At 37.1% G+C, this 22,657-nt stretch overlaps 1 protein-coding gene across 2 annotated transcripts in view; it reads right to left on the bottom strand.

Moving 5' to 3' along the window:
• The window catches only part of ntrk3b (neurotrophic tyrosine kinase, receptor, type 3b), a 172,022-nt gene that overhangs the window by 80,442 nt on the left and 68,923 nt on the right, over positions 1 to 22,657 (bottom strand). For both annotated transcript variants that reach the window (XM_055185574.2, XM_055185643.2), the window contains exons 4-8: positions 19,809 to 19,877; positions 9,706 to 9,860; positions 8,253 to 8,395; positions 8,033 to 8,174; positions 97 to 396 (exon numbers count right to left, since the gene is read on the bottom strand). In XM_055185574.2, coding sequence (XP_055041549.1) covers positions 97 to 396; positions 8,033 to 8,174; positions 8,253 to 8,395; positions 9,706 to 9,860; positions 19,809 to 19,877 — 809 coding nt within the window. The remainder of the gene's footprint in view (positions 1 to 96; positions 397 to 8,032; positions 8,175 to 8,252; positions 8,396 to 9,705; positions 9,861 to 19,808; positions 19,878 to 22,657) is intronic.

The raw sequence follows: 22,657 nt of genomic DNA, 5'->3' as shown, positions 1-22,657 counted from the left end.
ATGCCCAATTCTCTCATTTGAAACCTAGCAGTCACACAAATCTTATGATACGGTAAATAATTTAATAAACATCTAAATAACACAGAGCACATGTACCTTCATAGTCAGGTGGATCTAAGAAATAGCCGTGCACGGTTTTAGTGACTGAACCCAGAGTGTTTGTGGCTACCAGCGTGTAGTTTCCATTGTCATAATGTGTTGGGTTCTCTAAAATCAAGCAGCCTTCCAAGTAATCTTGGTAGTGCGCCATCTCCGTGTAGATGTATTCACTCTGCAGGATCTCCCGGTCCTTGTGAAACCAGCGCAGTGTGGGATGAGGGAATCCCCTCACGGTGAACTCGATACAGGTGTGATGGCGGCGCTCCGGCTCATCCAGCTTCAAAATTACAGGCGGAACTGATGTGCAGAAAAAACACAGAGGGTTTAAATGAAGACTGAGTGCTTGTATAAAGAATATTTATTTATTTATTCATTCTTAACCCCATTACAGCATTAATGGCTATATTCATAGCAGAAACGGTTAGTCTATAGAAGTTGATCTATACGCATTGGGGAAAGGACAATTTGACAACTACCTCCTGACAAAGACAGGGCTTGAACCATAGTGAAGCAAAAAGCTTTATTGTCAACAGTTTTGTTCAATTGTACATAATGTTTGGTACTTTCTTGTACAGTCTTGAAAATCTTGCTTGAAAAAATCACTGATGGTTAATATGGACTCTGAGGGGCGGTTTCCCAGACAGGATAGATGAATACAGGACTAGACCTTAGCTATATTAGGACATTTAAGTTGTTTTTACAAACATACAAAAAACAATACTGGTGTGCATCTTGAGACAAAACAATGACACTGATATATGTTAAGATATGTTAGTACAAGATGTTTTTAAAGTATGGCAGCATTTTGATATGCCCTGTCTGGAAATCCACCTCTGAAAGTTATATGAAGACTAACAGTATATCTGATTTTTTAGATAAAAATGCAAGACAGGCTATCTAATGACATAATTTTTCACCAAGAAAATGAAGCGCTACTAGGCATAAAAACATCATTTGCTATTTTACAGCAGGGGTACCCAAACTCGACCCTGGGGGGCCGGTGTCCTGCAGAGTTTAGCTCCAACCCTAATCAAACCCACCTATAACAGCTGATTAAGGGGGTTACTAAGCATCCTACAAACTTCCAGGCAGGTGTGCTGAGGCTAGCTAGGCTATTTATTGCCATTTGTCGCAATGCACATGCGTTGAATGCCTGTGTGCATGCACAAGTCTAATCTAGTACACTTTGCAAGACCTGCGTCTGAAACTTTTTGGAATCAGCATTCGAAGGCATGAAGGCATTAAGGTACGGCCGAATCAAATTTTTGATTTATTTCCTGTCTCCTGAGATACTTGCATCGTCTTGTCCCACAATTCTATGCGGATATGATTGTGATTGGAAAAAATTGTGGCCAAGAAACCATCTGGAGCACAAATTTTGTGTAAATAAGGTTATGTTATTTATTTCTAGCGAGGAATTAGTATCGTAGTTTTCAAATTTGCGATAAGTTATAGGGGTGTAAATTGGACAGTTCATTACGATTCTATACAAAATTTATTTTTTTCCCGCCAGCTACGCGTGTTTTTTTTTTGCCGATACATCAAACGCTTCTTCGATGCGATTAGGATTCGATCCGATTCAATTAATTTATTGACATTTTTATATTACAGGCCAATTTAAGCAGTTACAGTTTTACTTACAAATGCAACCAAAATACACTCACCTAAAGGATTATTAGGAACACCATACTAATATTATGTTTGACCCCCTTTCGCTTTCAGAACTGCCTTAATTCAATGTGGCATTGATTCAACAAGGTGCTGAAAGCATTCTTTAGAAATGTTGGCTCATATTGATAGGATAGCATCTTGCTGTTGATGGAGATTTGTGGGATGCACATCCATGGCACAGGGCTCCCGTTCCACCACATCCCAAAGATGCTCTATTGGGTTGAGATCTGTGACTGTGGGGGCCATTTTAGTACAGTGAACTCATTGTCATGTTCAAGAAGCCAATTTGAAATGATTCGAGCTTTGTGACATGGTGCATTATCCTGCTGAAAGTAGCCATCAGAGGATGGGTACATGGTGGTCATAAAGGGATGGACATGGTCAGAAACAATGCTCAGGTAGGGCTCTACCACCTGAATGTCTCAACAGAAATCGAGACTCATCAGACCAGGCAACATCTTTCCAGTCTTCAACTGTACAATATTGGTGAGCTTGTGCAAAGTGTAGCCTCTTTTTCCTATTTGTAGTGGAGATGAGTGGTACCAGGTGGGGTCTTCTGCTGTTGTAGCCCATCCGCCTCAAGGTTGTGCTTGTTGTGGCTTCACAAATGCTTTGCTGCATACCTCGGTTGTAACGAGTGCTTATTTCAGTTAAAGTTGCTCTTCTATCAGCTTGAATCAGTCGGTCCATTCTCCTCTGACCTCTAGCATCAACAAGGCATTTTCACCCACAGGACTGCCGCATACTGTTCACACCATTCTTTGTAAACCCTAGAAATGGTTGTGCGTGAAAATCCCAGTAACTGAGCAGATTGTGAAATACGCAGACCGGCCCGTCTGACACCAACAACCATGCCATGCTCAAAATTGCTCAACTCTTTCTTTCCCATTCTGACATTCAGTTTTGAGTTCAGGAGATTGTCTTGACCAGGACCACACCTTTAAATGCATTGAAGCAACTGCCATGTGATTGGTTGATTAGATAATTGCAATTAATCAGAAATTTAGGTGTTCCTAATAATCCTTTAGGTGAGTGTATATAACATGAACATTTAATTAAACTCTTTGAAAATGTCACATTCTCTGTCCCAACTGGAACATTTACAACAACAAACTAACAAAAATACACTTTTTTAAATAAAGGAAAATGAATAATGTAACATAAAATCAAGCTTATGATGGTAACAGTCATTCAGTATTTTGTGCCAAAATGTGCAGTAGTGACAATCACCGAGGTAGTTTTAGAAACAAATTAATTAAATTGAAAAATAAATTAATAAAAAATAAAGCTGTTAAACTTAAGCATTCGATCCGTGACAGAACATCAAACAAGTGCTGCAGAAGTCTCTTTTGAGAGATTTTTTCTTTAAAAAAATCAACTGATCAACACATGAGAGAGGGCATGAGAGTGGACACTCCGTTTTGCATGGACAATATCATTTGCAGTGCGAAACACAAGCTCGTCTTTTGTCTCTTTCGCTGTGTTTTCGCTGCTACAATTGTTTTGTTGCTGCATCGCATTCACTTGATGATGCTAGCAGATGAAAATAAACAAAAATGCACATTTTGGCGCAAATGCATAGATGGATGTTACGTCAAGGAAAAAAGACGTGAAAAGTGTCAAAATAAAGGTCCCTCAGATCAATTTTTACATATGGCATCGATGCAAAGGGATCGTTACAATAAAAATCGAAGGATCGGTCCATATCGATGTGTTGTTACACCCATAATAAGTTAATACAAAAGGCGCGCCCTGTTGTTTACATGTTAAACAGAATTCCATTACGCTGCTTATGAAGGCTGTCCGAATGCGTTTCACGGAGCTGCCTTCATGCCACCGAAGTCATTGCGTCATGAGGCAACAAAGTAACTATAAGTGAGCTGCTTAAGTTTTTGGACCCAGCCTAAGCATTCTTGGGTTTTAAGGTTTTATTTAAATGCATTAGCTCACATGAACTAAAAATAAGTAATATTGTTTTTCATAATCTATTAATCTTTGTTAATATCAGCATAGCTGATTTTTAAGACCAATCACGGTTGTTTTAAATCATTACTTTTTACCTTTAATATAAAGATAAATTCGGTCACTGATTTAAAATAAAGTCAGAGCATAAAATGATGCCGGAAGAGTTCACAATCTCACTGTCACAGACTATATATTATTCCACGGCAAGGTAAAGCGTTTTGTCCGACAGAGCGCATTTTTTGTCATTCAAATGAGAATGCAACATTATTGTCAGTTGGCCTTTTTCAGAGAAGTGATTTGTGCTCGGCTGACTGATGAGCCCAGACAGCAGCGAGATGCCTCCTGTAGCGCGAGCTCCGCACACATCCCGCCTAAACAGATGACATGTGTTTTAGAATCAGCATGCAATAGCACCCTCCTTCCCGGCCTGTCTGCTCTCTCTGCAGCATCAGACCTGTCATTTAGAGAGTCCTGCTGAAATCCCATCAGGAGAGAGAATGAGAGGAGGAGGGATGTGGATCTCATATGCGGAGCGTTTGATCGGAATACAAAAATCCAACTAGTGCACTTTGTTATTAGTAGCGCTCGGCAAGGCGACCATCACTGTTATTATCTCACAGATTTCATCCTGCACGGGTTGAGGAGACCGCCTTGAGGATAGGTGTGCTATTTTGTGAGTTTCAAACAAAACAATTTCACTTACAATTGTCCAAAAAGAACAAAACACAATGGCATATACTTGAATTGAAATGGGTACCCACACATATCTAGGTATACAAATGCTATATAGACATGCAGGTTACATAAAGGTAATGCCTCAAGCAACCTGCCCACAACCTAGTAACCACCTAGGAAAACCACTTAACAACCTCGGCTAGACGGGACACAGCCAAGGCCTAAATCCCTTGAAATTTTGCGTTTAGGGTTAGGTTTGGGGGTAGAATCAGAATAAAAACGACGCTCATTTTGGACATTGCTGTATCACTTCTAGCCACAACCAGCAACCTCCCAGTTGCTGCCGAACAAAAAACATCTTGAATTGGGGAAGTATATAATCCAACTCATACAATTGTATGGGACATTTGTCAATTCTCGAAAATACGATCCACGGGAGCGTTTGCTAAATTAGCACCCCTACCAGCAGCATAAGATACAAAAGAAAGTTTTTCGTCAATAGGTTGTGGGAATTAAAGGTACAGTATGGGGTTTTTGGCGGCACCTTGTGGTGAGATTGCGAATTGCAACCAACCTCAATTTCAAAATGCAATGAGAAGCTATGGAAGCTGCTACAGGACAAACTTGTCATCGTCTGAGACAATGTAGGGACGAAATGCCCTCTGTAGTGTCTTTGTTTATGGCTGCTGTAGAAATATGATCCCGTAATGTATGTAGATAAAAGACTCATTCTAAGGTAATAAAACAATAGAGTTCATTATGTAAGGTCTTTATACACCACTGATAATATATTTATGTATATTATATTGTATTTCTGTCAAGAGATCCTTCTAAAAGTTACAAACTGCACCTTTAATCTGCGTGATATTCAGATTCATGTAGCTCAACTGGTAAAGCATTGCATTAGCAATTCAAATATAATGGTTTTGATTGAAAGTATACACTCACCTAAATCATTTTTAGGAACACCTGTTCAATTTCTCATTAATGTAATTATCTAATCAACCAGTCACATGGCTGTTGCTTCAATGCATTAAGTGTTGTGGTCCTGGTCAAGACAATCTCTCCTGAACTCCAAACTGAATGTCAGAATGGGAAAGAAAAGTGATTTAAGCAATTTTGAGCGTGGCATGGTTGTTGGTGCCAGACGGGCCTGTCTGAGTATTTCACAATCTGCTCAGTTACTGGGATTTTCACGCACAACCTTTTCTAAGGTTTACAAAGAATGGTGTGAAAAGGGAAAAACATCCAATATGCGGCAGAAATGCCTTGTTGATGCTAGAGGTCAGAGGAGAACGACTGATTCAAGCTGATAGATGAGCAACTTTGACTGAAATAACCACTTGTTACAACCGAGGTATGCAGCAAAGCATTTGTGAAGCCACAACACGCACAACCTTGAGGCGGATGGGCTACAACAGCAGAAGACCCCACCGGGTACCACTCATCTCCACTACAAATAGGAAAAAGAGGCTACAATTTGCACGAGCTCACCAAAATTGGACAGTTGAAGACTGGAAAAATGTTGCCTGGTTTAATGAGTCTCGATTTCTGTTGAGACATTCAGATGGTAGAGTCAGAATTTGGCGTAAACAGAATGAGAACATGGATCCATCATGCCTTGTTAACACTGGTGGTGTAATGGGGTGGGGGATATTTTCTTGGCACACCTTAGGCCCCTTAGTGCCAATTGGGCATCGTTTAAATGCCACGGCCTACCTGAGCATTGTTTCTGACCATCTCCATCCCTTTATGACCACCATGTACCCATCCTCTGATGGCTACTTCCAGCAGAATAATACACCATGTCACAAAGCTCGAATCCTTTCAAATTGGTTTCTTGAACATGACAATGAGTTCACTGTACTTAAATGGCCTCCACAGTCACCAGATCTCAACCCAAAAGAGCATCTTTGGGATGTGGTGGAACTGGAGCTTCGTGCCCTGGATGTGCATCCCACCAATCTCCATCAACTGCAATATGCTATCCTATCAATATGGGCCAACATTTCTAAAGAATGCTTTCAGCACCTTGTTGAATCAATTACACATAGAATTAAGGCAGTTCTGAAGGCGAAAGGGGGTCAAATACAGTATTAGTATGGTGTTCCTAATAATCCTTTAGGTGAGTGTACATTGAAGATTTTCCTGTGGAAGCCAGGATGTTGTGAAACTTCTGTGAAAATAACAAAAAAATGCTGGGGGCAACTTAAAAAAAAAAGGCTGGCGGGGAATGAGTTAAAATGCAACTGTAGGCCGTAATAAGCTACTTGCACAAGGGACCTAAAGGGTCGTTCTTTGGAAGACAGACTCATTAAGGACACATTGACATACTGTCACTTAGGACTACAACAAAAAGCACAAATAAAAACGATTATATTATAACCACATACAAAGAGTTCCCCCATGAGCCAATAAGCAATGACCTCTTATTATTCCCTAATATAAAGTAGCAACGGAAAGCCTTGCACTCGGTTATCAAAACCAATCATGGAAATATTTCCACTCAGTGGCTGTATATCTTGCCGCTGTCATTTCACTTTAACATCACAGTCATTAGTCAGCACCGTGATAAAATGTAATGCTTTTCATCTACCCACTGTCTTAAAATCATGTGCTGTTTAATGAACATAATGATGCCTGAGTGTCAGATCATATCTGGGTGCTGGAACATTAAAATCATCAGCGGGAAACATCCTTCATTCCCACTAAAAAGCGGAACGCTTCCCAAATGTTGGCCACACAATTCTGCCTCCAGCCACTTTACTTCTTATACCTGTTTAACCCAGTTTCACAGCGTGCACTCAAAATCTAACGTTGTCCCACATGACCTCTGATTAAATTAACACACGGCTTACAAGTGTATAGCTGTTAACTGGTTGTCCAAATTAATATTAATACACCTTGTTCTGTTCTAAATATGTTCATATTTTGACGACAACATCTTTCAGAAATGTGTTTTCTATTTTACTGAATAAGGATTTGCAGCCCGTGTTCAAATTATTTGACTAAAACAATTCAGTGACATTATTTTGCTCTCTCATTTTTTTATGTTAAGTGCATTCTATTTTAAACACTCTGCTGTATGTAACTAGACTTTTACATTTTCTGAGAAAAATGTGAGTAATGTTAATGTCCGTAACATAAAATGCCACAGACTGAGTCATGCACTGAAGTTACAAGTTTAGAACAAACCCTTAATCTTAAAGGTGCAGTGTGTAATTTTTAGAATGATTTCTTGACAGAAATGCAAAATAATATACAAAAGTATATTATCAGGGGTGTATAATGACCTTTCATAATGAACCGTTTTATGTTTATTACCTTAGAATGAGACGTTTTTATCTACATACACCGAGGGTCCCCTTACATGGAAGTCGCCATTTTGTGCCGCCATGTTTCTACAGAAGCCCTTTGTCTACAACGATGGCATGTTTGTCCGGTGGCGGCTACCATAGCTTCTCTGTGTGTTTCAAAAGTGAGGGGTGAGCTGAGCCGTTGGTTGCAATTCGCAACCTCACAACTAGATGCCGCTAAAATGTACACACTGCACCTTTAAATATGAAATAATATATACCACTAAATATGGCAAAGAAAATATCAAAAGATAAGCTTTACATACACAGCACAGCCAGCTGAAGCGACACGTTGGTCATGCCGACCACATTCTCTGAGATGCAGGTGAGCGCGAAACCGTTGTCGTCCCGGCTGACGTTGACCAGCGTCAGGTTGATGGAGTGAATGTTGGGCCAGTATACGTTCGACTGGAGGGCAACAACAAAATGTAACGATTAAGTGGGAAATAAACGTGCATTGTTTTGTGGCTGATGAATGTTGCTCACCTGATGTGTGTTGATGGAGTGAAGGCCCTGTACGGTCCAGTCCACCTCGGGTAATGGAGCACCAGAACCGTTACAACTTAGCGTTACGTTATCTCCCTCAAGCACAGTGAGGTTACTGTGAGCTACGCTGATGTCCGGCAGGTCTACGACACATTTATACACAAGTTTTACTAAAGTAAGCACAGTTATCGTCAAACGATTAATCGCAATTAATTGCAAACAAAATAAAAGTTTGTGTTTGCATAATATATATGTGTGTATAATAATTATAATGTAATAACATTTTCTTAAATTTATACATGTATGTGTATATTTATAAATATACATAATAATTACACACACATACATTATGCAAAGACAATCTTTTATTTTATGGGATTAATCACGATTAATCGTTTGACATCTCTAATTATTTATAGTATAAAAATTATTTTCAAGAAAAGATATTCTTAGTATTTTTGTCTTGTTTTCAGTTAAAATATCTAAATATTCTTAAATTAAGATGCTTTTTCTAGATGAGCAAAATGACTCAAGAAAATAAGTCTAGTTTTTAGATCAAATTTAAGTAATTTTGTGCATAAAACAAGCAAAAAAATCTGCCAATGGGGTAGGCAAAAACATCTTGAACATTTTTCTTAAACACTAAATTCAAGAAAAATTCAAGAAAAATTTGCTTACCCTATTGGCAGATTTTTTTGCTTGTTTTATGCACAAAATGCGATTAATCGCAATTAATTGCATACAAAATAAAAGTTTGTGTTTGCATAATATATGTGTGTATAATAATTATGATGTAATAACATTTTCTTAAATTTATACATGTATGTGTATATTTATAAATATACATAATAATTACACACACATACATTATGCAAAGACAATCTTTTATTTTGTATGCGATTAATCACGATTAATCGTTTGACATCTCTAATTATTTATAGTATAAAAATGATTTTCAAGAAAAGATATTCTTAGTATTTTTGTCTTGTTTTCAGTTAAAATATCTAAATATTCTTAAATTAAGATGTTTGTCTTGTTTTCAGTTAAAATATCTAAATATTCTTAAATTAAGATGCTTTTTCTTGATGAGCAAAATGACTCAAGAAAATAAGTCTAGTTTTTAGATCAAATTTAAGTAATTTTGTGCATAAAACAAGCAAAAAAATCTGCCAATGGGGTAGGCAAAAACATCTTGAACATTTTTCTTAAACACTAAATTCAAGAAAAATGTAAGAAAAATTTGCTTAACCTATTGGCAGATTTTTTTGCTTGTTTTATGCACAAAATCACTTAAATTTGATATTTTTGCTCTAAAAACTGGACTTCAAGAAATCTTTAAGAATTTTTAGATAGGTATTTTTACTGAAACCAAGACAAAAATACTAAGAATTTTTTTTCTTGAAAATCATTTTTTGCAGTGTAGTTGTACAATTTATAATGCAAGACATCCTACCACAGTGGGCAATGCTCATTGATCTCAGACGTATCTTGTACGATCCGTTCTTGCAGTAGAGCTGCTGGGTGTGCAGGCCGGCCTCTCCTCGCTGCTGCCAGAGCTGAATCCATCGAATGCCACAGCCGCAGTCAAAGACAACCCCCTCCAGCCTCCTGCATCCATAAAGACAACAGCGGTTATACCCTTATATATCACCAAACTCCATTACATCCCTTCTCAACAAGGATACGTATCGATCCAGCAAGCAAAGGAAGAGCAAAAATTAATCAAACTATGCAACTTTGTTTCCGCCAGTTAAGAAATATGTGGCATTTTTGTGCCATTATCTATTGGGTGTAGCAGAACGGTGTTCTGGGTGGATAATTGAAGGTTTCGGTTTTGCCACAAGCTGTGATCCACGAGCATTACAATCGTCCTGCTGCGTAAAGCACTTAACCTCACAAATGTATGGTACAGTAAGCTGTTTTGGAAATAAACTTTTTAGTACTAGATAAAGTGAACAATTTTGTGATTTTACTTTTTAGCCCTGGCAATCTAGATACTGTTTAAAATATTAAATTTGCATTTGTTAGTTAGTTAGTTAGTTATCAACTTTATTAATCCCACATGGGGCAATTAGTTAAGAGCAGCAAATTCTGTATACATTCATAGCATACATCATACACGTGCACATAATATACAACATACACATTCACAACATACAATTTTAATCTACACAAGCGCTTGTTTAAATAATAAATAAAACCACCAAGAAGCCCTACATAGAATTTAAGATTTTGATAGCATAAGGAATAAAAGATTTATGATAGCGATTTGTTTTACATACCGGAAGCGCATAACGACGCCCAGAAGGCAACAGAGAGAATTCCCCTGCTAAAATGTGTCCCGGAGAAGCGAGAATACTTGCCGCTTTCCGACCCATTTGTTGATTGCAGAGGGCGTTAAGATCTCTTTGTGTGATACCAATAATTTTCGAACAGATTTGTGTATATGCCAGATGCTTTTATCCAAAGCAACTTACAGTACATTACAAGGTATACATTTTATCATCATGTGTGTTCCCTGGGTTCAAACCTATGACTTTTGCACTGCTAACACAATGCTCTACCTCTAAATTATAGAGGAACACAATTTTATATCACGCCATACAGACTTAATAAACACAATAGACCCCTTCAAGGTTTGTAAACATTGAATGACTATCGGGTGCGCGCGCAGCATGGGGTCAAACTGTTCATACCATTCAGGCTTTATAATTTATTCTAACAGGGCTGAAAAATGATGACTTACCTCAAATGAAGTGAGCACTACAAACACAAGCCTTTTTGATATTTGCATTGTTCCAGTCTGCACGTTAATTGCTTGCACCCGCAGATGTTGTATTTTTTTGTTTTTGAGATTCTGCACGAATCGCGAAAACTTAACGGAAGACCTAGTGCGATTTTCACAGCCCACAACGTAAGTAGGCATTTTTGACGATACCGAATAATACGCAACTCAATCTGCTGTAATGGCTTTTCTGACCCCGACATGCGCGGTGGGAACCGCCTGTGACGTGAACCGTGAAGGGGTCTATAGTTCCTCTTATAAGAACTTTTAGGGCTGTCAAACAATTAATCGCGATACAAAATAAAGTTTACCAAAAATAGGCCCCCGCTATTGAAAGTAACCAAGGGGGATATTTTCGGGAAGTGCGTAATATCATTGCGCCTCCTGCAGCCACGTTACAGCAGCAAAGTCCTTGGTTATTACGCCAGAATGAGAGAATAGTTACTACTACTACTACTATAGTTCCTAAATATTGAAACTCTTTGGATATTTTTTTGCCCGATGCTAATGGTCTAATCAGATTCAATGGATTATGCTAAGCTATGCTAAAAGTGGTACCGCCAGACCTGGAGATCAACTGAATTGATTCCAAAACTGTAAAAATCTAATGTTTAACTCTAGGGAAGCTGGAAAATTAGCATATTTTCAAAAAAATGTGGTGTCCCTTTTTCAAAATTATTTTTGCTGACTCTTTCACTAATATTAAGCATACATTTGCATAAAGCATACATATTTGTTCATGCCCATGTCGAGTAGAGTATTAAAAACGTGAAATGTGATAGAATAAACAAAATGTGCAATTAAGTTGTGATTATTTAGGAGTTAACTCATGACAATCGGCAATTAATCTAGATTTAATATTTGAATCAATTGACAGCCCTAATATGTCCTAAGGGGGAGGAATGCCTCTAATACATTAAACTATATTTCACGTTTTAGCTACAGCCTTGGCTTCCACACAGCTCCCTCCTCAAATCCGTTCCACTTGGCTCATTCAGAGTCCATTTAATTTATCTATTTCCCCACCATTGACGAGTTATCTCGTCAATTAAGAGAAAACATTTCCCTGCCAATGATGGTTCCCTGGTGAGTTTTTACGGTAATCTATAATTCCGCTATTATCCACTAGGTGGCGCTCTTACTCAATTTATAAAAAACTGAAGCATCAGTTAATTCTACAACAACGTAAACTCTGTGAATGTTTTGATCATCGTTCTGAATCTGATCTCTAACAAAAGTCCAGTGTTTCCCATACATTGATTTACTCGTGGCGCACCGCCATGGAATCAACACTGGCCGCCATGAATAGATTTTCATGATTCCCATTTACATTTATATTTTACTGTTTAAAAATGTCTTAATTCATTGTTGCAAGCGCCCAGCGCGCCCCTCCCTTTCTCTGATGTTGCGTGCACCGCGCACCTCTCTCTCACATAAGAGTAAAAAGGTGGCATTGTTTTCAATGTCCGTTCCTCCGTATACTTTCTTTTTCGCGTAAACGAAACAGTCACAGATTTTACTGACAGAGAAGATGGCTGATCGATGACTTGTGGAAAGGTTAGCATAAGCACTGCAAATCTTACATTATTGGAAGGCTTGGCAAATCATCCATTCCGCCGGGAGCGTGTTTTCAAAGATCGCGCCGATGATGCTGGTTATATGCGTGTGCTGTGTGACGCGTGTTTTTTGTTTTTTTGCTGATAATTAAATGTCAAACCACTTTTCTTATTTTTAGAAGTGTTCTCGTACCTGACGGAATTAAACTCACTGGTAACATGTTCCCATGTAGATTTGTTTTCTTTTGTTAGTCATTCATCCCGCACTAAGTGAACCAAACAGGCGCTATGTCTAATCCCTATTTAGATGACGAACTTTGTAAACTGAAAAACTAAGCGGAGGAAGAAGATCCCCAGTTTAAGATTAATGTTAAATAATTGTGTTGTTTTTCACTTGTATTGAAATTGTTATTTTTTTATTAAAACCTTTCAAACCCGTTTTCTTTTAGTCATGGAAGTAAAAAAGCAGGCTTGTAATTGCTTTAAATGTATGGCTATCCAATATCATCAAAAAATAATTTACAAGTATGTAAGATAAGGTTTGTACTCTAAAAATACTTTATTTGTAACAATCAGGAGATAAAGAATTTACGAACGGCTCTCTGCGCGTTTCAGCACTTTGGACAGCGTTTTTTTAAAGAGTTTTTTTTAAGCATTACTTAAAAATGTTTCTCATCTCACCATATCCGCAGGTACAGTGTCATCATATACGTACAATAAATCCGTGAGGTAGCATTTAAAAAAAACATTTGAAAAAAGATGCGTTTATTTAAAGCAAAGCATTTATTTTCTTACCAGGCTACAGGTGAAGCAGCTCTTTGTGCCTTTTAACGTCTCATAATTAGTCCTCATTTATGTCCAAGAAACTCAATAATAATCTTTTACATTCAATCCTTTTATCTTCCATATTTAAAAGCATTTTTTTGCTGCTGCGCATTCATGTACTTTGTGATAAGCAAACCCGCGTTGTCCTCTTGTTTATAGGCGCACATTACTAATGCGCTCTTTAAATAACATAAAACATATTAGACTTTAGACCAGGTTTTTGTTGGTCAATGGCGTAGTCTATTTTAGTTGCCTCAAAATAGCAACGCGCCGACAATGCGCCTGAACACACCTCGTTTTCAGACCAGAACGCCCATGGGTGCATTGGGCGCAAATGCATTTGCTATTTAAACAACGCGGCGCTAAACATTGCGCTGCATTGCGCTGGGTGTAAGATAGAGCCCGAGGTGTTCCTGGGTCGTGTTTAGTAACTATTTTATAGTCTACTAATTTTATGTCTGACAACAGAACTGATAATATGTAAAAATGGCATTACGTTGTGTTAAAATGCAATATAATGTATAAAGAGTAGAAGTGAAACATATTTCAGGTGCCAACACTTGATCAAACGCAAACGCGTGATGATGTCACATATATGCTAATTAGCGTGTGACGTCATCACCGCCACAAGTCTCTCAAAATCCTGTGGGAAACACTGAAAGTCCTTTACCAAAATGCAATAATCTCAGCTTTTTGAAGAAACCTACCCATATTTAAGAGGTTATAAAAAGAGAACAAATGAAGATAGGATGAAAGTTTTTTTCCTGTTTTGTTTGTTTATTTGTTTAAAAGCAGAGCATCTCTTCTTTCACTTTAAATAAATTGTATGTTTATATACTTTTAGAAGAAAACTTTCCTGGAAGGCATTTTCTGAAACTTTTGTGAAAACCACAACAAAATGCTGATGGGCAACTTTAAAAAAAAAAAAGGCTGGGGGTGAATGAGTTCAATTCCATTTCGTGCTTTTACTACTATTGCAACACAACAAGGTAAACAAAGCTGTTAGCAGTTGTTTAATTAAGGCACCAAAATACATGAAAATGGCTTAACTTTATTTTGTACGCAATTCATCGTGATTAACCATTTGACAGCCCTACAACTTTTTCATGAACTGCATATTAAATCATATTTTTATTATTTATTTTATTTTATGCACACGCCTTGTTGTAGCATTGTTTTCTCTCTTGCACTAGGTTACACACATGCACAGAATTGTACTTTCTGTAGTCTTTAGCTCTGTGTTGTTTTATGTAGTGTCTGTATGTAATCCAAGAGAAACGTTGTCTCATTTCCCTATAAACTGCACTGCTATATTGGCTTGGCTTGATGCTGTCAAAACAGTGATGGCATACAAAACTGTATTTAGTGCACGGCCATCGATTATTGTGACAATCCACACTGTGACTCCTAAAATGACCAGGCGCTTACATTATGATAAATTGTATATCATTCCCATGGGCCTTTGATCTTAGCTTAAAATTTTACTCCATTAATCTGTTTGCACAAGTTAAAAAATACACTACTGTACATACTGTATGTTTTCATAGAACTCAATTAATGTGCAAATCCCTTTCTGCAAATCTCCAGGAATGAGGTCACCTACAATAACAAATATTCCAGTATGACACTGAATGCAGGTAAAAAACTAAGTGTATTTTAATTTAAAAGGTGTGAAATCTCAGCTGTTGTTAGAGATTGACAAAACATTATTTTTGTACTGGAATTGTATACGCGCTTCAAGCTGACACTAAAACATCATTTATGCAGCCAGGAGTAAGTCAGCAGTGTGAAAATGATTGACAGCCCATCACATGATTATGCACCTGAAAGCTATTGAGAAATGAGCTTTGAAGAAGACAAGAAACTCCTGTGCAAGTAATGACAACATTTCCATTCAGAGACTGAAACAAAACACGTACGTCTTCTAATGAATAAACGTTACAACCTTTTTTCAGACGCCTGCGTTAATATTACATTACAATGACTGTTAGGATGGATTCACTGGGTCTGCGAATCGATAATCCCTGTGAATCTCATCTAGCTGTGAAGATTACACCATTATTACAGCGGCACAATAACATAACTGATACCCATCGACAGCCATTCATCTCCATAATAAATGCACTTTGCTTAGTGAAATTCAATTATTTTACGGAGATATTCAGTGACATTAAATGTTATTTCTCTGGTCTTCTTTTACAACCAACATGCTCAATATACTATACTATACAGTACTGTACTGAATCCCACAATGTGCCACACTTTCAGTAAAATGAATGAACCGGAAGTAGCCTAATATCTGTGATGCTTTTTAGATATTAATAGATATTCTATTCTGCTTGATATTATATATTGAACTGAGGACTTTTACATCAGGAATTAAAGTCCAAAATTTTTATTTTTATTTCCAAAATGGTAACTAGGCACCACTACAAGATGACAACCCGTGATGTTATACTTAATGCCATGCACATCCTCAGACTCAGGCTGATCTGTTTCTATGGCAACAAACAGTATTGTGCATCTTTAGTTTATCGTCACATACATTTTGCATAAAAAATGAGACAACACTCAATTACAGTGTGGGAACTATTATACTGCAACCTTACAATATAAATACTTCAAAATATTTCAAAAATCAACACCATTTTCCCCTAGTTGCGAATGTCATTTAGCACAAGTTTAAACAAGTCATAATCTCGTAATTATGGTTATTTCGATGTGAACGCAATGCAACAAAAGGTCATGTTACCCAAACTGTATGTTTATGTGCCAACAAACTACCTGTAGTGTACTCTTGTTTGAAATTTTTGATTGTTATAATAATAATTTATTAATAAAATAATTTTTATAAGTGATAGTTGGGCCAAAAATGATATTAAACCCATTATGTACTCACCCCGAAGCCGTCCGAGATGCATATGTCCATCATTTTTTAGACTAAATCATTTTCAGTTATTTTAGAAAATGTACATCTTCCAGCTGCTAAACAGTAAAGTTACGGGGTCCAGCTCCTCCAAGTCCAAAAATGTGCATATATCCTTCCCCAAAAAGCTCTCATCTCGAATGCGGACGTGACTAAGATGCCGGCATTACCAGAAGTTAGTTATTTTCGTTTATAAAGTTTTAAATGTGGATATTTCTACAACAACACCGCACGAATTACTCTCAGAAGGCCTTTGTTTATCATCGTGGACCTGTTTGGATTTATTTTGTGCACATTTTTTGGACTTGAAGAATGTGGACCCTGTAACTTCACAACTGATTAACTGAAAGATCTAAAACATTTTCTAAAAAAACAGAAAATGTGTTCGTCTGAAAAATGAGGGACAAATGCATCTCGAACGGCTTCGGGGTGAGTAAATCATGGGTTTAATATCATTTTTGCCCGAACTATCCCTTTGAATACTGTTTCACATGCTATTTAAAAAAAATTAGGCAGTGTACACTTTGTAGTATCCTGTAAGTACCGGGCTACTATTTTATTTAAAGGGATAGTTCACCCAAAAATTCATTTACTAACTCTTCTGTTGTTACAAACCTGTATAAATTTCTTTGTTTTGATCAAAATAAATGGGAAGCTATTTTGAGAAATGTTTGTAAACAAACTGATCGATGAGTAGGAAAAAAGAATACTACACTGTAAACAATGATATCATATCAACTTATATTTTTATGTTACCTAACTTAACAAATTAAGTGAGGAAAAATAAGTTGAAATTGTTTCAACTTGAGGTTGAAATGACTTGCATAATTAAGTTGTTTAAACTTAAACTGCATTTTTTAGTGTATGGGGATTCTGATCAGTTTGGTTTCAAACATTGCTCAATATATCTTTCTTTTTCCAATACCTTCCCAATTTATACAGGTTTATAACAACATGAGAGTGAGTAAATGATGACAGAATCCTAGCCTAGTACTTACAGGATACTACAAAGTGTACACTGCCTTTTTGGGTGAACTATCCCTTTAAGGCTGTTTGGAACCTTTGGGACCAAAACTTGTTCTCTTGACATCGGCATAGAATACACGGGGGGGATATATGGGACATGAAAATAAAGATTATTCTGTACCCCGCACTTTTCAACTTTCTGGCTAGAGCTACCAAACACATCAACGTTTTTCCTATTTAAGACGAGTAGTTATACGAGCAAGTTTGGTGGTACAAAATAAAACGTAGCGCTTTTCTAAACGGATTTAAAAGAGGAACTATATTGTATGGCGTAATAGCACTTACGGGAGTACTTCGACTCGGCGCAGTAACACCTTCCCTCTCCCATTATGAGAGTGAGAAGGGGAGCGGACTTTTCAGGCAAGTCGAAGTACTCCCAAAAGTGCTATTACGCCATAAAATATAGTTCCTCTTTTAAATCCGCTTAGAAAAGCGCTACGTTTTATTTTGTACCACCAAACTTGCTCGTATAACTACTCGTCTTAAATAGGAAAATTGTTGATGTGTTTGGTCACTTCTAACTTTATCTCTGATTGGTACCATTGAATGAATGGGGCTAAGCTAAATGCTATCGAAGCGTCGCAGCGCGCTCCAGCGCTTACGTGCACGCACACAGATGATAGAGGGATGTATCAACAATTCTTAGTTAAGGTAATAACATATTTTATTATTGAAAATGAGTAGACTTTTCCTTTAAAATACTGTTTCTGTTTGGAACGAACCAACTGGGAAAAAATTCTGGTTCAAAGCCCTGGTTTGGGGGTAGTATTAGGATGAAAAACAGCGGTTCTGGCTGAATAGGATACAGCTACGGCCTAAATCCCGTGAAATGTTGGGTTTAGGGTTAGGTTTGGGGGTAGGATTAGGATGAAAACAGCGCTCATCTGGCGAGATTTCAGATTTTGGCCGTAGCTGTATCCCTTCTAGCCTTCAACTCGATGCCACCATTCCCGCCCATGTTTTTTGTTTGTTACTTCGATTTGAGTGAAGTAACATCTACCGTTGTAAGGTGAAGTGAGCGTTGTAAGGTGAATCTTTTTTCAAGCATGTGTCTCTGTCGCTTGATGTCCCTTCCTTGGAAACAGGAAGTAGACATTTGTAATGTAGCTGTCTGATGTGTAGCTGAAAGAAAGAGGAGAGTTTCACAAATAAACATTTACTTAGTGCCCTTGAAGACAATGACTTTGCCGAGTTTCTTGCATTGCCTAGTTTAATTTTTATCTCAAGGACAGTTTTACCATTTAATCATCAATTTGATCACATCACGCAAGTCGTAAACGTATTTCACACTCTCTATATTAGACAGAAGCAATGTTATGTGTTCTTGTTGACATCTGAGACATCATTTTAAGTCAACATGTTCTGCACATTAGTTTACAGTAATAATTCCTGACATTTAACATTGGAAACTACGCCGATTAGAAGCACCATCTGCATGCGCCCTGTTTAATTTAATGTTGAAAATCCCCGGTCGCCTGTCAGCGCACATGTTGCCATTGTTGTTGTTGCCATTGACTGCCACTGATTTGAAAATGCTTGACATTTAGCTGTATGGAGGTGACTACAATTTTCTTCCTAATTGGTCAAGAAATATACAATTACAGTATTTGAGTCCTGTATTTGAATCCTGTAACATTACCATGCAATACGTGAAGAATAGCAGTTAGATCAGAATTTACTCTACATTATTTAGGTGGAAAAAATGCTAAATATGGTAAAAGATTTTTTTTCTGGGAGTAGAGATCTGTTTTTATCATTTGCATCACTCAGGACGCCAAAAGTGCACATGGTCCCAAAATCCCTTAATACATTTTTAAGTAAAAGGCCAAGCAATGTGCGTAATAAAAAATTAAGCGTGACGTATATCAGTGAAGTTGCGTTCGGCCACAAAGATTGATCACAGGATACACCAAATTAAAATCAATTGAATCGCTTTGTCAATTCATACGCAATATAGCGACACCGTGTCGTCGCTCACAATCAATAAACAAACTCATCACTTAATGTACACGCAGATTGCTCAAATATTCATGACAAACAAGAAAATGAGGTCAGGCTCTCAACAGACAAGACCAATAAATTTCACTGCCATGCCTTAATTAACCAATACAAGCAACTCCAGTGTTGGCAGACATGTAGGAAGCATTTCTGCCACATCACTAGGGATTCCTTGCGTTGACGGAGACATAAGTGTATTGGTGGGGGTTAGCAAGCAAATTAGTTTACAGAAAAGTGCAAAAGCATTTCTAATCAACCCGGACCGATGCAATCGAAAATCGAGTCTGGGTTTTAACCTCCAATTTGGCAGAGGAGCTTTGATTAGCACCCAAAATCCACAACTAGTGAGTTTGGAGGGTTGACATTGACTGTTTATGTAGAGTGAATGGTGGCTGTGTTTGTGTAATTATCTCATTTAGTATAATTCAGGATGAACTTACAGTTCGAGGAGTTGAAGATGTTGGAAAAGCTGCCAGGAGAGCGTGGAGAGAGGATTCCTGGACAGGTTTCTGTGTTAAACAAACAAAAACAGGAGAAGATTTTGATATTAGCAAAAGTATTAAAGAATTACTCCACTTTCATTAAAAAAATTCAGATAATTTACTCAACCCCATGTCATCCAAGATGTTTATGTCTTTCTTTGTTCAGTCGAAAAGAAATGACATTTTTTGAAGAAAACATTCCAGGATTCTTTTCCATGTAGTGGACTTTAGTGGACCTTAACAGTTTACAGTTTTAATGCAGCTTCAAAGGGCTCGAAACGATCCCAACCAAGATATAAGCGTCTTATCTAGCAAAGCAATCGTCAAAAACAAACAAACAAACAAAAACTTCTCATCTTGCACTACCCGCGTGTCTTCTGTATTACGCAATCACATCGAAAGGTCACGCATGACATATGCGAAACTACTGCTCCAGTGTGGAGAAAGTGGACCGTTCTGACATTGTTGTATGTAGAATGATACTAATTAATGTCTTTGTGTTAGTTTATTGTTTAAAATGGTTCACAAGTGTGCGTTTCATATATGTAACCGTATACGTTACCTTTTGACGTGATTACGTAGTACGTAAGGTTGCATTGGCGCGTCACACGGCTAGTGCAAGACGAAAAGTTTTGGTTGGTAAGTACTTCTTTTTGTGAAGATGATGATTATTTTGCTAGATAAGACCTTTATGCCTCGGTTGGGATTGTTTAGACCCCTTTGAAGCTGCATTGAAACTGTAAACTGTTGAGGTCAACTAAAGTCCACTATATGGACACTGCAAAAAATGACTTTCTTTCTTAGTATTTTTTGTCTTGTTTTTAGTAGAAAGATCAAAAAATTCTTAAATCAAGATGTATTTCTTGATGAGCAAATGACCTAAGAAAATAACTAGTTTTTAGACAAAACATATCAAATTTAAGCAAATTTTTGCGTAAAACAAGCAAAAAAATCTGATAATGGAATAAGAAATTTTTTGCTGAATTTTTCTTGTATTAAGTCAATTTGAGAAAAAAAATCTTATTCCATTGGCAGATTTTTTTGTTTGTTTTAAGCACAAATTCACTTAAATTTGATATGTTTTAGTTAATTTCTTAGATAATTTGCTCATCAAGAAAATACATACTATGTATCAGATATTTCTACTGAAAACAAGACAAAAATACTATGTAAGAAAGTAATTTTTTGCGGTGGAGAAAAATCCTGGAATGTTTTCCTCAAAAAACTTTGACCGAAGAAAGAAAGACATAAACATCTTGAATAATATGAGTAAATTATCAGGATTTTTTATAATAGTGGAGTAATCCTTTGAAGAGTGAATAGTGACATTAACTAAAGAAGAAAAGTTGTTTCAGAGATGGAGCATGACATTACACACTTTTATATAATATAGTACAAATTATACTTTTTCTTATAGTGTGCTTGGATAAATTATGCAAAATAAGACCTGAAATGTGTATTTAGATAGGACTGGTTGAGCATTGTATTATCAACCTAAACGTCATGGGTTCAATTCAAAAGGGACACATATATTGAAGAAACATATATGTAATGTTAAGGGAAAATACCAAGATAAACTTGGAATAAAACAAAAGTTTGCTATTACTTTTTAAGAAAAAGTGTTACACGAATAATTATTCTGTGTCAGAAACAGCTCTGCTGAAAGAGTTAACACATGCGAGAAAGACTTCACGCAACAGGAAATCACGGCGAGTCTCCGTCAGTGCCAAGAGGAGCAGCTGCAGAGGCCGCACAGCCAAATCAATACAGAGATCTTGAGCAGTTCAGTCCACGCTATGAAAGACCGCAGGTTTTAAAAGCCAACAAACTCAATACAAAGAGGTGGTCTGGGACTTGTAAATGGCTTTTAACCAACAGGGCTGAAGGCATGATACGTTATAGGTGGCGTTAAAATAAATCTCCCGGATATAAATGAAGATAGATGTCCGTGAAACGGGAAACAAGATGGAACAGACGTCAGTAATTCAACATAAATCATATTACGCATCAATATTTGACCAAAACTAGTAATGGAATCATCTTTTAAAAACATTTCGATTTTGTGCAAAGATGCAGACCTTCGGGAAGATGGATTTTAAATCCGCAAACAGATTTTAAATAATATATTTACTGTAAGGCCACGTAAGGATGCACTAACATACAGTCCTCTTTACTTCAGATGAGCAAACAAATCGATAACGTTTGTTTGATGTTAGCACAGTGATTCACAGGTGGTGCTGCAATAAAAATAAGTGCAATAATACACAGACTTGATAATATACATTTCACACTGTTTTTGTTACTTATGTTACATGCACTTTCTAAAGAAATAATAATAATCATTTGTTGCATTTATATAGCACTTTCTTTTCTGCAGCACTCAAAGCACTTTAAATATCGAAGTGGGATTCCGCCCAACACCACCAATATGAAGCATATTGCGCCAGAATACCCACCATAATCCAGTGTATAAACTATGCATTATTACCAGGGTGCGATTTGCTGGGGGTGATAGGGGGATTAACCCTCCTCTGGTCTTTATATTTCTGCATCTGATTATTTGCCTCTGAAATAATTGGGGACAAAATGTATCCCCCGATAATTAATGGTCATTGAACGGCCATATAAACGGTCTAAAATAACGATATTTGATATAAGTAAAAATGCTGCCATGCAATAGTGTAAACAAGAGTAAACTCAGGAGTGGAGTATTACTGTCAGCGCTTCCACTCCAATCACTTGCATGATTTCATAATCGTAGCAAAAAGTCATATATATATATATATATATATATTTATATATTTATA

This window comes from Misgurnus anguillicaudatus, chromosome 21, assembly GCF_027580225.2.
Source record: "Misgurnus anguillicaudatus chromosome 21, ASM2758022v2, whole genome shotgun sequence".
NCBI classification, from domain to species: domain Eukaryota; kingdom Metazoa; phylum Chordata; class Actinopteri; order Cypriniformes; family Cobitidae; genus Misgurnus; species Misgurnus anguillicaudatus.
This window is presented reverse-complemented; position numbering and strand designations above follow the sequence as displayed.